The 16,516-nt window shown below is 39.8% G+C and overlaps 1 protein-coding gene across 1 annotated transcript in view; it reads left to right on the top strand.

The window, feature by feature from the left end:
* The first annotated feature begins 1,567 nt into the window (after positions 1-1,567).
* SLAMF6 (SLAM family member 6) overlaps positions 1,568-16,516 on the top strand; it is a 29,665-nt gene continuing 14,716 nt past the window's right edge. The window contains exon 1 of the mRNA XM_065898777.1: positions 1,568-1,673. Within this exon, the coding sequence (XP_065754849.1) occupies positions 1,568-1,673 (106 nt within the window). The remainder of the gene's footprint in view (positions 1,674-16,516) is intronic.

The raw sequence follows: 16,516 nt of genomic DNA, 5'->3' as shown, positions 1-16,516 counted from the left end.
TGCCTGTGACATATGGTCACCTTATCTTTGATAAATGAGGCAAGAATATACAATGAAGAAAATATAGCCTCTTCAATAAGTGGTGTTGGGAAAACCAGACAGTTACATGTAAAAGAATGAAATTAGAACACTCCCTAACACCATACCCAAAAATAAACTCAAAATGTATTAAAGACCTAAATGTAAGATCAGACACTGCCAAACTCTTAGAGGAAGACATAGGCAGAACACTCTATGACATAAATCACAGCAAGATCCTTTTTGACCCACCTCCTAGAGAAATGGAAATAAAAATAAACAAATGGGACCTAATGAAACTTAAAAGCTTTTGCACAGCAAAGGAAACCATAAACAAGATGAAAAGACAACCTTCAGAATTGGAGAAAATATATGCAAATGAACCAACTGACAAAAGATTAATCTCCAAAATATACAAACAGCTCATGCAGCTCAATATCAAAAAAACAAACAACCCAATCCAAAAATGGGCAGAAGACCTAAATAGACATTTCTCCAAAGAAGGTATACAGATTGCCAACAAACACATGAAAGGATGCTCAACATCACTAATCATTAGAGAAATGCAAATCAAAGCTATAATGTGGTATCACCTCACACCAGTCAGGATGGCCATCATCAAAAAAATCTATGAACAATAAATGCTGGAGAGGGTGTGGAGAAAAGGGAACCCTCCTGCGCTCTTGGTGGGAATGTATATTGATACAGCCACTATGGAGAACAGTATAGAATTTCCTTAGAAAACTAAAAATAGAATTACCATATGACCCAGCAATCCTAAAACTGGGCATACACCCAGAGAAAACCATAATTCAAAAAGACACATGCACCCCAATGTTCATTGCAGCTCTATTTACAATAGCCAGGTCATGGAAGCAACCTAAATGTCCATCGATGGATGAATGGATAATGAAGATGTGATACATATATACAATGGAATATTAATCAGCCATAAAAAGGAACAAAATGTGGTCATTTGTAGAGATGTGGATGGATCTAGAGACTGTCATACAGAGTGAAGTAAGTCTGAAAGAGAAGAACAAATATCGTATATTAATGCATATATATGGAACCAAGAAAAATGGTACAGATGAACTGGTTTGCAGGGCAGAGATGGAGGCACAGTTGTAGAGAACAAACATATGGACACCAAGGGGAGAAAGTGGCAGGGGATTGGGGGTGGGGGTGTGATGAATTGGGAGATTGAGATTGACATATATACACTAATATGTGTAAAATGGATAACTAATAAGAACCTGCTGTATAAAAAAATAAAATAAAATTCAAAAAAAACCCAGTTAATTTTAGGTTGCATAACCACAATATGTAATTTAGGTTGTTTTACTACCATATAAAAGAAAGAAAAAAGGATATAGATAGTGAAAATTCCAATTCACATCACACACAATATTTTTGCACTTTGCTCAGAAAAGAAATAAATAGAGTAATAAAATAAAAATGGAACTCTTTGTATAGGGGAAGAAAGCCTTGCCACGCCTCTGAGAGGAAGAGGGCAGTTTCAGTAGAAGCACTTTCAGTCTATGAGAGAATGCCAAGAACATTGACTGCCTTGAGGTCTCCAGCACCATTCTCCACTGCTAAGAGCATGATCTGGCTGCTCCAGTCTCTCACGCTTGTCTCCTGCCTTGGCCCAGGTAAATGCTGAAGCGGACCCATGTAGTCATGAGTCACTCCTGGTTTTGTGCAGCTTGCTCAATCTAAATCACCTATTTATAGGTGTCTGTCTGTCTCTCTGCCAAGGGATCTGGTGGGGCTCACAGTGGTGCCTGATAAACTGCCGTTTCCTCTCAACCTAAAAGCTTATGGCCTGAGATGGTTCAGAGTTAAAAGCTTCAACTGTGTTTTCATTTAAGTGAATTATCTGCTGGGGCATGGTAAATGTGTTTTATGAGACAAGACTCTTTGGGTTTTATGACCAGCATGTTGTGATATAAAGAGACCTAAAGTTAAGAAAAGAGGCCTTCTTACTTACTGAGGTATCACAGGTAGGTTACACGTTCCTCCTGAGCCTCACGATCTTCATTGGAAATATTGAAACTCTATGGTTGGGCTTAGCCGAAATTTCTGAACCCAACTAAAACACTAGAAATAGTCCTCTCAGTTTTTGCTTACTGTGATAAAAAGCGTTCTCCAGCTTTCCTTTCCTTTGATGCAAATCAGGGGCTATCTAGTCCAGCAGCACCCAATTTGGCAGACAGAAAGGAATTATCTGATCCTGCCTGCTTCTCATTCCCTGCTGTCCATTCCATGGAAAGCATGAAGGTTCATGTCAGGTTTGGAGAACCACAAGTGGTCAGCTGGGGCCAAAGTATAGGATGGGGCAGAAGACAAAACAGGAAAGCTAGCCCAGAACTAGCCCAGGGTAGCAGATAAAAATAGTTAATATTCATTGAGGGCTCATACTGTTCCAGGAACTGAGTCAAATATTGTACATACATCATATACATAAGCCTTATGATAGTTCTATGAGTCTATACTATTATTATCCCCTTTTTGAATAACTTGCCCAAATTTCATTAGACAGCAGGTGGCAAGCTCTTGCAATATTTTTGAGGAACAGTGACAGTTGAATAAACACAGTAGCAGCACAAGAGGAAGAAGGACAGAAGCAAAAATCATCATAGATGTAGAATTAACTAGATTAACTGGCAATGGGAATTAGGGGGGAAGAGAATTCACTGTCATCCAATAAATATTCATTGAGCACCTACTGGATGCCTGGCACTGTTCTAGTTCCTGGGGATACACCATGAACAAAGGAGGCAAAAATTCCTGCTCTCGTGGAGTTAACTTTTTAGCAAGGGAGACAAACTATAAACAAGATAAATAAGTGAAATAGTATATTTGATAGTGATAAATGATAAGAAGGAAATAAATCAAGCAGGGAAAGGAGATATGAAATGTTGGTGGGGGGGGTGAAATTTCAGAGTAGCCAAAGAAGGTTACAAAGTTGCCGGGATGAGGGAGCAACCATAAAGAGAAGGTGATTTCTATTTTGGAGCTACTAATTTTAAGATGTTAGTGTGATATCCATGAGAAGATTTCCTGAAAGCAGCTGGAAATTTAGGATTGGAGGTAGAGCTGAGGCTGGAAGCTTAGAAGTCACAGCATAGAAGTAATAAATGAAGTTAAGGAGAAAAGTGTAAGGACAGAAACTTGGGAAATAAGTATAAGATGTAGAAAGAGAGAGAATTTACTTACACATTCAAGAGCCACTCCCCAGCATGGGAGCAGAGACCCGTGTCTTTGCCTACTTGCAAAATTGAACCCATCTCTAGAATTAAATGTTCTGAACGTCCTCAGGTTAAAATTCCCCTGCTTCTCCTCATTCCCAACAATACTTCTCATAGGGCCCTATGAAATATACAGTATCCTCACTTTAAGGAAGAGTAAAGAAGGCATACATCACTTAAGTATCTTGCTTAATGTCACACTGTTATGGGGGAAGTGGGGATGGTGCAGAAAAGAAACATACTTGAATGTGTTTTGCAGGTGTTCTGAAGCCCAGGAGGAAAGCAGTGATTTCCAGGGTTAGAAATCAGGGAACCTGGCTCCAGAGTCTGTATTCATAACCACTGTACTCTGCTAGTTAGTTTATACACAGTTATATATTCACATAAATGTATATATAATTATAAACTGTGATACTAGGAAGAAAATAAGCAGGGTATTGATGCCGAAAACTTGGCTTCTGTACACTGGTGCTGAATTGAATCTCAGAGACAGAGTTTTAGGTGAAATAGAAAAGTGTAGCTTTATTGCTTTGCCAGACAAGGGAGACACAGCAGGCTCCTGTCCTTAAAAACTGTGTGTCCCAACCTGGGACCATTTGGTGAGGAGTTTTTTGGGGTTTTTTTTGTGGTATGTGGGCCTCTCACTGCTGTGGCCTCTCCCGCCGTGGAGCACAGGCTCCGGACGCGCAGGCCCAGCAGCCATGGCCCACGGGCCCAGCCGCTCGGCGGCAGGTGGGACCCTCCCGGACTGGGGCACGATCCCGTGTCCCCTGCATCGGCAGGCGGACTCCCAACCACTGCACCACCAGGGAAGCCCTGGTGAGGAGTTTTATAGCAACCGTTCAAGGTTGGGGTTGCTGATAAGATTAGGGTGTGTGCAGGACCTGCACTCCTTCAATTTGGTCTCAGGTAATCTGATGAGTTTCTATGGTTCCTTTAATCTGGCCTCAGGTGGTCTTCTTGAAGAGCTTCTCTGGTTCCTTTAATCTGGAATGAAGAATGCTGATATATTCCATTTTGGGGCTTTTAGTTCTGTAGAAGAGCTCAAAGATATTGCTGTTTAACCCTTGAGGCGGAACCAGGACCCTGCCCCAAGGTTGCACTATTGTTTCTTGGCTGCTCCTCTCTCGTCTCTGCATCCCCTCTCTTCCTTGATTAGCAACTATTCTAATCCGCCCTTAGGAACTCAGGGAAGGTCATGGAGGCTGGAGTCTATTCCCTACAAACAAGAAATGGGGGACATAAAGCCTTCCATGCCCAGGAGTCCCCATAGTGTCCTTCTTGGTTTCAGTACAATTGCAGAGAAAAACAAGAGGATCTGCTTTGGATGAGGTGATATGGAATGGATTTTCTGGAAAGGTAGCATCTCCTCTGATATTTAAGGAGTGTGAGAAGTCAAACAGGGGAGGAGTCTAATGAAGAAGCATTCAAAGCAGTGGGAATTACATGTGCAAAGGCCCTGGTTTAGGGAAGAGTTTGGAGTGATTAAGGAAGGGAAAGAAAACTACTGTGACAAGAGTATGGCACAAATAAAATCAATCTCGAAAACAAGCATGAAGGAAGATGACTCATGCCAGCCTACATTCTTTCAAGGGGCTGGACACCATAACTTGCTCCTTTTAAGAAATGTATCTGAAAAGATAAACCATGTTAAGAATAATCCCAATTGGTATAACTGAAATCAGACATTATCATGCCCTGGAGGAAATGAATCTCATTTGCTTCTCCGTTTTATTCTTTATAGGTGGGAACTTACTTATCAAATGTCAATATGCATACAAATTATTAGGAAATCTTATTATAATGCTGATTCTGGAATGGAGACTAAGATTCTGCATTTATAACAAGCTCCCAGGCAACCGCAATGCTGCTTCATGAACCACACTCATGAGACTTTAGTCACAGTGGAGTTGGAGGGATGGAGAAATAAGAACAAATTCTTCAAGTGTGTTTGCAGGAAGCAGATACAGGTATTCTGATGCTGAAGAGAGAACAGTGGTAGGAAATATATGTACAGCCAATACACATGGGCCAACCAAATGATTCTGACGTTTTGAGTCAAAAACTTACAGGCTCTTCTGCTAAGAGATTTTAATCCAATGACTCCCCTTCCCCTGAGCAGCATTATCTACTTTACTAACCATCCACACCTTCAAATGTTTATTGTTGCTCACCACAGGCAGAGAGTTGTTTATATTTTGTCACTATCCTCAAGGACAACTGTGTCTTTCCACCTCTCAGAATCTGTGGTCTGTGCCCACTGGACTACCAGCCTTCCACACCTCCCAGTTTTCAGTCTCCCACTACAGATCTAGCCTCAGTTGTGTCTCCATGTGCACAGAAAATTTTTGTCTTTCTTTTTTTTCATTAAAGTGAAATTCACAAAACAAAATAATAATATTAAAATGTACAATTCAGTGACATTTAGTAAATTCACAATGTTGGGCAACCACCACTTCTATTGCTCCAAAACATTTAGTCACCCCAAAAGGAAACCTTGTACCCATTAAACAATCACTTCTCATTTCTCCTTCACCCTATCCCTCTTCAAACACCAATCTGCTTTCTGGCTCAATGGGTTTACCTATTCTGAATATTTCCTATAAATGAAGTCATGCAACATGTGACTTTTTATGTCTGACTTCTTTCACTTAGTACAATGTTTTCAATGTTTATTCATATTGTACCATGTATCAGTACTTTGTTCCTCTTTATTGCTGAATAATATTCCATTGTATGTGTGTACCATATTTATTTATCCACTCATCTACTGATGGACATTTGTGTTGTTTCCACCTTTTGGCTTTTGCAAATAGTTCTATTATGAAGATTTTTGTACAAGTATTGTTTTCAATTCTTCTGGGTATATAACCAGGAAAGAAATTGCTGGATCATATGGTAATGTTGTACTTAATTTTTTGAGGGATCACTAAATAGTTTTTTCCACAGTGGCTGTACCAGTTTACAATCCCACCAGCAATGTGTAAGGGTTCTAATTTCTCCACATCCTTACCAAAACTTATTTTCCAATTATTTACTATTATTATTGTTGTTATCATTATTAATCACCATCTTAATACATGTAAAGTGTATTGTGGTTTTGATTTGCATTTCCCTAACAACAAATGATATTGAGCATCTTTTCATGTGCTTATTGGCCATTTGTATATTTTCTTTGGAGAAATGTCTATTCAAGTCCTTTGTCCCTTTTTGATTGGATTATTTGTCTTTCTTTTTTTTGAGCTATAAGAGCTCTTTAACTACGTTGAATACTAGACCCTTATCAGATATATGATTTAAAAATATTTTCTCCTATTCTGTAAGTTTTATTTTCATTACCTGATAATGTCCTTTGATGCACAAAAGTTTTTAATTTTGATGAAGTCTAATTTATCTATTTTTTCTTCTCCTGCTCACACTTTTGTTGTGATATCTAAGAATTCATTGCCAAATCCAAGATCATGTAAATTTACACCTATGTTTTCTTCTAAGAGTTTCATAATGTTTTGCTTTCATATTTAGTTATTGAAACATTTTGAGTTGATTTTTGTATAGGTGTGAGGGAGGTGTTCAACTTCATTCTTTTGTTTATAGACATCCGGTTGTCCCAGCACTATTTGTTGAAGCAAACATTCTTTCCCCATTGAAAGATCTTGGCATTCTTGTCAAAAATTAATTGTCCATAAATGTATGGGTTTATTTATGGACTCTCAATTCAATTCCATATAGACATCTATATGTCTATCCTGATACCAGCAATGCACTGGCATGTGATTAATGTAGCTGTGAAAATTTCTAAATTGGGAAGTGCGAGTTCTTCAATTTGTTTTTATTTTTCAATATAGTTTTGGCTATTTGGGGTCCCTTACAATCCCATATGAATTTGAAGAATGGCTTTTCTATATATGAAAAAGAAAGTCACAAAAGTCGTTGGAATTTTGATAGAGATTGAACTGAATCTGTAACTTGCTTTGGGTAGTATTGCCAAATACTTAATCTTAAATCCTACAATCCATGAACATAGGATGTCGTTCCATTTATTTAGGTATTCTTTAATTTCTTTCAAAACGTTTCATAGTTTTCAGCATATAAGTCTTGAGTCTCCTTGGCTAAATTATTCATAGATATTTAATTATTTTAGATGTTATTATATATGGAATTGTTCTCCTAATTTCCTTTTCAGATTGTTCATTGCTAGTGTTTAAAAATACAATGTGTAAAAAATTAATTAATTAATTAATTAAAATAATAAAAATACAATGTGTATTTGTAAAATACAAATTTAAACTCTACAATTGTAAATTTACAATTGTAAAAATACGTGTTGTAATTGTAAAGTTTTGTAAATTGATCTTCTATGCTACAACTTTGCTTAATTCATTTATTAGCTCTGATAGATATTTTGTGGACTCTTTTTTTTTATATATACTTTTTGTTTTATATTGAAGTGTAGCTGATTAACAGTGTTGTGATAGGTTCAGGTGCACAGCAAAGGGACTCAGTCAGCCATACATATACATGTAACCATTCTCACCCAAACTTTCCTCGCATCCAGGCTGCCACATAACATTGAGCAGAGTTCCCTGTGTAATACAGTAGGTCCTTGTTGGTTATCCATTTTTAATATAGCAGTGTGAACATGTCGATCCCAAACTCCCTGACTATCCCTTCCCCTGATCCTTCCCCCCAGTAACCATAAGTTCATTTTCTAAGTCTGTGAGTCTGTTTCTGTTTTGTAAATAAGTCCATTTGTATCATTTCTGTTTAGATTCTGCATATAAGGGATATCATACAATATTTTTCTTCCTCTGTCTGACTTACTTCACTCTGTATGACATTCTCTAGGTCCATCTATTTTGCTGCAAATGGCATTATTTCATTCTTTTTAATGGTTGAGTAATATTCCATCGTATATATATACCACATCTTCTTTATCCATTGCTCTGTTGATGGACATTTAGGTTGCTTCCATATCTTAGCTATTGTAAACAGTGCCTCAATGAACATTGGGGTACATGTATCCTTTCAGACCATGTTTTTCTCTGGATATATCCCCAGGAGTGGGATTGCAGAGTCATATGGTAGCTGTATTTTTAGTTTTTTAAGGAACTTCCATACTGTTCTTCACAGTGGCTGTACCAGTTTACATTCCCACCAACAGTGCAAGAGGGTCCCCTTCTCTACACACCCTCTCCAGCATTTATTGTTTGTGGATTTTTTGATGATAGCCGTTTTGACTGGTGTGAGGTGATGTCTTGTAGTTTTGATTTGCATTTCTCTAATAATTAGCAATGTTGAGCATCTTTTCATGTGCCTGTTGGCCATCTGTATGTCTTCTTTGGAGAAATGTCTATTTAGGTCTTCTGCACATTTTTTTAAATTGGGTTGTTTGTTTTGATGATATTAAGCCTCGTGAGCTGTTTGTAAATTTTGGAGACTAATCCCTTGTTGGTCACATCATTTGTAAATATTTTCTCCCAATATGTGGGTTGTATTTTCATTTTGTTTATGGTTCCCTTTTCTGTGCAAAATCTTTTAAGTTTAATTAGGTCCCATTCATTTATTTTTGTTTTTATTTCCATTATTCTGAGAGATGGATCAAAAAAGATATTGCTGTGATTTATGTCAGAGAGTGTTCTGCCTATGTTTTCCTCTAGGAGTTTTATAGGTTAGGTCTTTAATCCATTTTGAGTTTATTTTTGTGTATGGTGTTAAAGAATTATCTGATTTCATTTTTTCACATGTAGCTGTCCAGTTTTCCCAACACTGTTTGTTGAAGAAACTGTCTTTCCACCATTGTGTAGTCTTGCCTCCTTTGTCATAGATTAATTGACCATAGGTGTGTGGGTTTATTTCTGGGCTTTCCATCCTGTTCCATTGATCTATATTTCTATTTTTGTGCCAGCAGCATACTCTTTTGATGACTGTAGCTTTGTAGTATAGTCTGAGGTCAGGGAGCCTGATTCTTCCAGCTCTAGTTTTCTTTCTCAAGATTGTTTTGGATATTTGGGGTCTTTTGTGTTTCCATACAAATTAAGATTTTTCTTTGTTCCAGTTCTGTGAAACTTGCCATTGGTAATTTGATAGGAATTGCATTGAATCTGTAGATTGCCTTGGGTAGTATTGTCATTTTAACAGTACTGATTCCTCCAATCCAAGAACATGGTATATCTTTCCATCTGTTTGTGTCATCTTCGATTTCTTTCATCAGTATCTTACAGTTTTCAAAGTACAGGTCTTTTCTCTCCTTAGGTAGGTATATTCCTAGGTATTTTATTCTTTTTCATGTGGTGGTAAATGGGATTGTTTCTTAAATTTCTCTTTCTGAATTTCATTGTTAGTATATAGAAATGCAGCAGGTTTCTGTGTATTAATTTTACATTGTGCAACTTTACGGAATTCATTGATTATCTCTAGTAGTTTTCTGGTAACATATTTACGATTCTCTATGTATGGTATCATGTCATCTGCAAACAGAGACAGTTTTACTTCTTCTTTGCCAATTTGGATTAGTTTTATTTCTTTTTCTTCTCTGATTGCCATGGCTAGGACTTCCAAAACTATGCTGAATGAAAGTGGTGAGACTGGACATCCTTGTCTTTTTCCTGATCTTAGAGGAAATGCTTTCAGCTTTTCACCAGTGAGTATGATGTTAGCTATAGTTTTGTCATATATGGCCTTTATTATGTTGCGGTATGTTCCCTCTTCGCCTACTTTCTGGGAATTTTTTATTATAAATGGGTGCTGAATTTGTCAAAATATTTTTCTGCATCTATTGAGATGATCACATGGTGTTTTTCTTCAATTTGTTGATGTGGTGTATCACACTGGTTGATTTGTGGATATTGAAAAATCTTTGCACTCCTGGGATAAATCCCACTTGATCATGATCCTTTTAATGTACTGTTGGATTCAGATTGCTAGTATTTTATTGAGGATTTTTGAGTCTATGTTCATCAGTGATATTGGCCTGTAATTTTCCTTTTTTGTGGTATCTTTGTCTTGTGTCAGGGTGATGGTGGCCTCATAGAATGAGTTTGGGAATTTTCCTTCCTCTGCAATTTTTCACAACAGTTTCAGAAGGATAGGTGTGAGCTCTTCCCTCAATGTTTGATTGAATTCGCCTGTGAAGCCATCAGGTCCTGGACTTTTGCTCTTTGAGAGTTTTTAAATCACAGTTTCCATTTCAGTACTTGTGATTGGTCTGTTCATATTCTCTATTTCTTCCTGGTTCATTCTTGGGTGACTGTTCCTTTCTAAGAATTTGCCCATTTCTTCCAGGTTGTCCATTTTATTGGCATACAGTTGCTTGTAGTAGTCTCTTATGATCCTTTGTATTTCTGTGGTGTCATTTGTAACTCCTCCTTTTTCATTTCAAATATTATTGTTTTGAATCCTCTCCCTTTTCTTCTTGATGAGCCTGGCTACACGTTTATCAATTTTGTTTATCTTTTCAAGGAACCAGCTTTTAGTTTCATTGATCTTTGCTACTGTTTTCCTTGTCTCTGTTTGTTTATTTCTGCTCTGATCTTTATGATTTCTTTCCTCCTACTAACTTTGGGGTTTTTTTTTTGTTGTTGTTGTTCTTCTTCTTTCTCTAATAGCTTTAGGCGTAAGGTTAGGTTGCTCATTTGAGATTTTTATTGTTTCCTGAGGTAAGATTGTATTGCTATAAACACCCCTTTTAGAACGGCTTTTGAGGTATCCCATAGGTTTTGAATCATTGTGCTTTCATTTTCATTTGTCTCTAGGTATTTTTTAATTTCCTCTTTAATTTATTTAATGATCCATTTGTTCTTTTGTGTGTGTGTGTGTGGTACACGGGCCTCTCACTGTTGTGGCCTCTCCTGTTGCAGAGCACAGGCTCCAGACTTGCAGGCTCAGCAGCCATGGCTCATGGACCTAGTTGCTCCACAGCATGTGGGATCTTCCCGGACCGGGGCATGAACCCATGTCCCCTGCAACGGCAGGCAGACTCTCAACCACTGCGCCACCAAGGAAGCCCCCATTTGTTCTTTAGTAGCATATGTTTTAGCCTCCACATATTTGTGTTTTTTATAGTTTTTTTCCTGTGGTTTATTTTTAATCTCATAACGTTGTGATCAGAAAAGATGCTTGATATGATTTCAATATTCTTAAATTTACTGAGGCTTGCCTTGTGACCCAGCATGTGGTCAGTCCTGGAGAAGGTTCCATGTACACTTGAGAAGAATATGTATTCTGCTGCTTTTGGATGGAATGCCCTATAAATATAAATTAAGTTCATTTGGTCTAATGTGTCATTTAAGGCCTGTATTTCCTTATTGATTTTCTGTCTGGATGATCTGTCCATTGATGAAAGTGGGGTGTTAGAGTCCTCCATTATTATCGTGTTACTGTTGATTTCTCCCTTTATGGCTGTTAGTACTTGCCTTATATATTGAGGTGCTCCTATGTTGGGTGCATATATATTTACAATTGTTATATCTTCTTCTTGGACTGATCCCTTGATCATTGTGTAGTGTCCTTCTTTATCTCTTATAACAGTCTTTATTTTAAAATCTATTTTGTCTGATATGAGTATTGCTACTCCAGCTTTATTTTGGTTTCCATTTGCATTGAATACTTTCTTCCATCCCCTCACTTTCAGTCTGTATGTGTCCCTAGGTCTGAGGTGGGTCCCTTGTAGACAGCATGTATACAAGTCTTGTTTTTGTATCCATTCAGCCAGTCTATGTCTTTTGGTTGGCATATTTAATCCATTTACATTTAAGATAATTATCAATATGTGCATTCGTGGGCTTCCCTGGTGGTGCAGTGGTTGAGAGTCCTCCTGCCAATGCAGGGGATATGGGTTCATGCCCCGGTCCGGGAAGATCCCACATGCCGCAGAGTGGCTGGGCCCGTGAGCCGTGGCCACTGAGCCTGCACGTCTGCAGACTGTGCTCTGCAGCAGGAGAGGCCACGACAGTGAGAGGTTTGTGTACCACAAAGAAAAAAAAATATATATATATATATATATATGTGCATTCGTATTGCCATTTTCTTAGTTGTTTTGGGTTTGTTTTTGTTGGTCTTTTTTCTTCCCTTCCTCTTTTGCTCTTTTCTCTTGTGATTTGATGACTGTCTTTAGTGTTGTGTTTGGGTTGCTTTTTCTTTTGTGTGTGGGTATCTGTTGCAGTTTTTGGGTTTGCTGTTCCCATGAGGTTTTGATATATCAGTCTATATATGTGCAAGTTTATTTTGTGGTTATTGTTTTTGTTTGTTTTAAGTTGCTAGTCTCTTTCCTGCGTAGAGGAGTTTCTTTAACATTTGTTGCAAGGCTGGTCTGGTGGTGCCGAATTCTCTTAGCTTTTGCTTGTCTGTAAAGGTTTTGACTTCTTGTCCAAATCTGAATGAGAGTCTTGCTGGGTAGAGTATTCTTGGCTGTAGGTTCTTCCCTTCCATCATTTTAAATATATCATGCCAGAGAGACCTTCAAGATGGTGGAGGAGTAAGACGTGGAGATCACCTTCCTCCCCACAAATACATCAGAAATACATCTATATGTGGAACAACTCCTACAGAACACCTACTGACACTGGCAGAAGACCTTAGACTTCCCAAAAGGCAAGAAACTCCCCACGTACCTGGGTAGGGCAAAAGAAAAAAGAAAAAACAGAGATAAAAGAATAGGGAAGGGACCTGCACCTCTGGGAGGGAGCTGTGAAGGAAGAAAAGTTTCCACACACTAGGAAGCCCCTTCACTGGTGGAGATGGGGGATGGGCGGGGCGGGGTGGAAGCTGCAGAGCCATAGAGGAGAGCACAGCAACAGGGGTGCAGAGGGCAAAGTGGAGAGATTCCCACACAGAGAATCAGTGCCAACCAGCACTCACCAGCCTGACAGGCTTGTCTGCTTACCAGCCGGGGTGGGTGGAGGTTGGGAGCTGAGGCTCGGGCTTTGGAGGTCGGGTCCCAGGGAGAGGACTGGGGTTGGCTGCATGAACACAGCCTGAAGGGAGCTAGTGCTCCACAGCTAGCAGGGAAGGAGTCCGGGAAAAGTCTGGACCTGACTAAGAGGTAAGAGACCATTGTTTAGGGGTGCATGAGGGCAGGGGATTCACAGCACCCCCTAAATGAGCTCCAGAGACAGGTGCGAGCTATCAACACAGACACCAGAGACAGGCATGAGATGCTAAGGCTGCTGCTGCAGCCACCAAGAAGCCTGTGTGCAAGCAGATCACTATCCACACCTCCTCTCCCTGGAGTCTGTGCAGCCCGCCAGGCCAGGGTCCCGTGATCCAGGGATAACTTCCCCAGAACACACGGTGCGCCTCAGGCTGTTGCAACGTCACGCTGGCCTCTGCCGCTGCAGGCTCACCTGGCATTCCGTACCCTCCCTCCCCCTGCCCTGGGTGAGCCAGAGCCCCCTAATCAGCTGCTACTGTAACCCCATCCTGTCTGAGCAAAGAACAGACACCCTCAGGTGACCTACACACAGAGGCGGAGCCAAATCCAAAGCTGAACCCCAGGAGCTGTGCGAACAAAGAAGAGAAAGGGAAATTTCTTCCAGCCGCCTCAGGAGCAGTGGATTATATCTCCACAGTCAACTTGATGTACCCTGCATCTGTGGAATACCTGAATAGACAACAAATCATCCCAAAATTGAGGCGGTGGATTTGGGGAGCAACTGTAGACTTGGGGTTTGCTTTCTGCATCTAATTTGATCCTGGCTTTGTGTTTATCTTAGTTTAGTATTTAGAGTTTATTATCATTGGAAGATTTGTTTATTGATTTGGTTGCTCTCTTCCTCCTTTTATAGATAGATAGATAGATAGATAGATAGATTTTTTCCTTTTTCTCTTTTTGTGAATGTGTATGTGTATGTTTCTTTGTGTGACTTCCTCTGTATAGTTTTGCTTTTACCATTTGTCCTAGGGTTCTGTCTGTCCGTTATTTTGTTGTTGTTTTTTTTAATATAGTTTTTTAACACTTGTTGTCATTGGTGGATTTGTTTTTGTTGTTCTCTTCTTTCTTTCTTCTTTTTTTATTACTTTTTTATTTTTAATAATTATTTTTAATTTTAATAACTTTTCTTTTTTTTCTTTTTTCTTTTTCTTTTTTTTTTTTTTTTTTTTTGCCCTTTTCTTCTGAGCCATGTGGCTGGCAGGGTCTTGGTGCTCCATCCGTATGTCAGGCCTGTGCCTCTGAGGTGGGAGAACTGAGTTCAGGACAATTGGTCCACCAGAGACCTCCCAGCTCCATGTAATATCAAATGGCAAAAGCTCTCCCGGAGATCTCCATCTCAACACTAAGACCCAGCTCCACTCAATGATGAGCAAGATACAGTGCTGGACACCCTATGCCAAACAACTACCAAGACAGGAACACAACCCCATCCATTAGCAGAGAGGCTGCCTAAAATCATAATAAGGTCACAGGCACCCCAAAACACAGCACCAGAAAGACTAGATCCAGCCTCATCCACCAGAACACAAGCACTAGTCCCCTCCACCAGGAAGCCTACACAACCCACTGAACCAATCTTAACCACTGGGCCACTGGGGGCAGACACCAAAAACAATGGGAACTACGGACTTGCAGCCTGTGAAAAGCAGACCCCAAACACAGTAAGTGAAGCAAAATGAGAAGACAAAGAAACACACAGCAGATGAAGGAGCAAGGTAAAAACCACCAGATCAAACAAGTGAAGAGGAAATAGGCAGTCTACCTGAAAAAGAATTCAGAATAATGATAGTTCTTCTGCCTCAGTTATTCTGCTATTGATTCCTTCTAGTATAGTTTACACTTCAGTTGTTATATTTTTCATCTCTGTTCTTTAGTTCTTCTTGGTCTTTGTTAAATATATCTTGCATCTTCTCAATCTTTGCCTCCATTCTTTTTCTAGGATCCTTGATCATCTTCATTATCATTATTCTGAATTCTTTTTCTGGGAGGTTGCCTAGCTCCACTTCATTTTGTTGTTTTTCTGGGGTTTTATCTTGTTCCTTCATCTGGGACATAGTCCTCTGCCTTTTCAGTTTGTCTATCTTTCTGTGACTATGGTTTTTTTTCTGCAGACTGTAGGTTTGCTTCTTGCTTCTGCTGTCTGCCTTCTGATGGATGAGACTATCCAAGAGGCTTATGCAAGCTTCCTGATAGGAGGGACTGGAGGTGGGTAGAACTGGGTCTTGCTCTGGTGGGCAGAGCCTGTGCTCAGTAAAACTTTAATCCACTTGTCTGCTGATGGGTGGGGCTGTGTTCCCTCCCTGTTTTTGGCCTGAGGTGACCCAGCACTGGAGCCTACAGGCTATATGGTGGGTCTAGTGGCAGTCTCTGGGAGGGCTCACGCCAGTGGGTACTTCCCAGAACTGCTGCTGCCAGTGACCTTGTCCCTGTAGTGAACCACAGCTGCCCACTGTCTCTGCAGGAGACCCTCCAACACTAGCAGGTAGGTTTGGTTCAGTCTCCTATGGGGTCACTGCTCCTTTAGCCAGGTCCTCATGCACACAAGACTTTGTGTGTGACCTCCAAGAGTGGAGTCTCTGTTTCCCCCAGTCCTTTGGAAGTCCTGAAATCAAATCCCACTGATCTTCAAAGTCAGATTGCCTGGGGATTCCTAGTCCCATTGCCAGACCCCCAGGCTCAGAAGCCTGACATTGGGCTCAGAACCTTCTCTCCAGTGGGAGAACTTTTGTGGTATAATTGTTCTCCAGTTTGTGGATCGCCCACCTAGCAGGTATGGGATTTGATTTTATCGTGATTGTGCCCCTCCCACTGTCTCAGTGCAGCTTCTCCTTTGTCTTTGGATGTAGGGTATCTTTTTTGGTGGGTTCCAGCATCCTCCTGTCAATGCTGTTCAGCAGTTGGTTGTGATTTCGGTGCTCTTGCAAGAGGAGCACCAATCTATTTTTGTGGACTCTTTAGAATTTTCTATCTATAAGATCACGTCACCTGTGAATAGGAAGAGTTTCACTTTTTCCTTTCCAATTAAGATACCTTTTATTCTTTTTCTTGTCTAATTGCTGTAACTAGAACTTCCAGTACAATGTTAAATAGAAGTGATGAAAGTAGGTATTGTTATCTTGTTCCTGGCCTTATGTGGAAGGCTTTCAGTCTTTCATTCTTTTTTTTAAAAATCTATTTATTTATTTATTTATTTTTGGCTGCATTGGGTCTTTGTTGCTGTGGGTGGGCTTTCTCTAGTTGCAGTGAGCTGGGGTTACTGTTCATTGCAGTAGGCAGGCTTCTCATTGCAGTGGCTTCTCTTGTTGTGGAGCACGGG

This window comes from Phocoena phocoena, chromosome 1 (assembly GCF_963924675.1).
Source record: "Phocoena phocoena chromosome 1, mPhoPho1.1, whole genome shotgun sequence".
In the NCBI taxonomy this organism is placed as follows: domain Eukaryota; kingdom Metazoa; phylum Chordata; class Mammalia; order Artiodactyla; family Phocoenidae; genus Phocoena; species Phocoena phocoena.
This window is presented reverse-complemented; position numbering and strand designations above follow the sequence as displayed.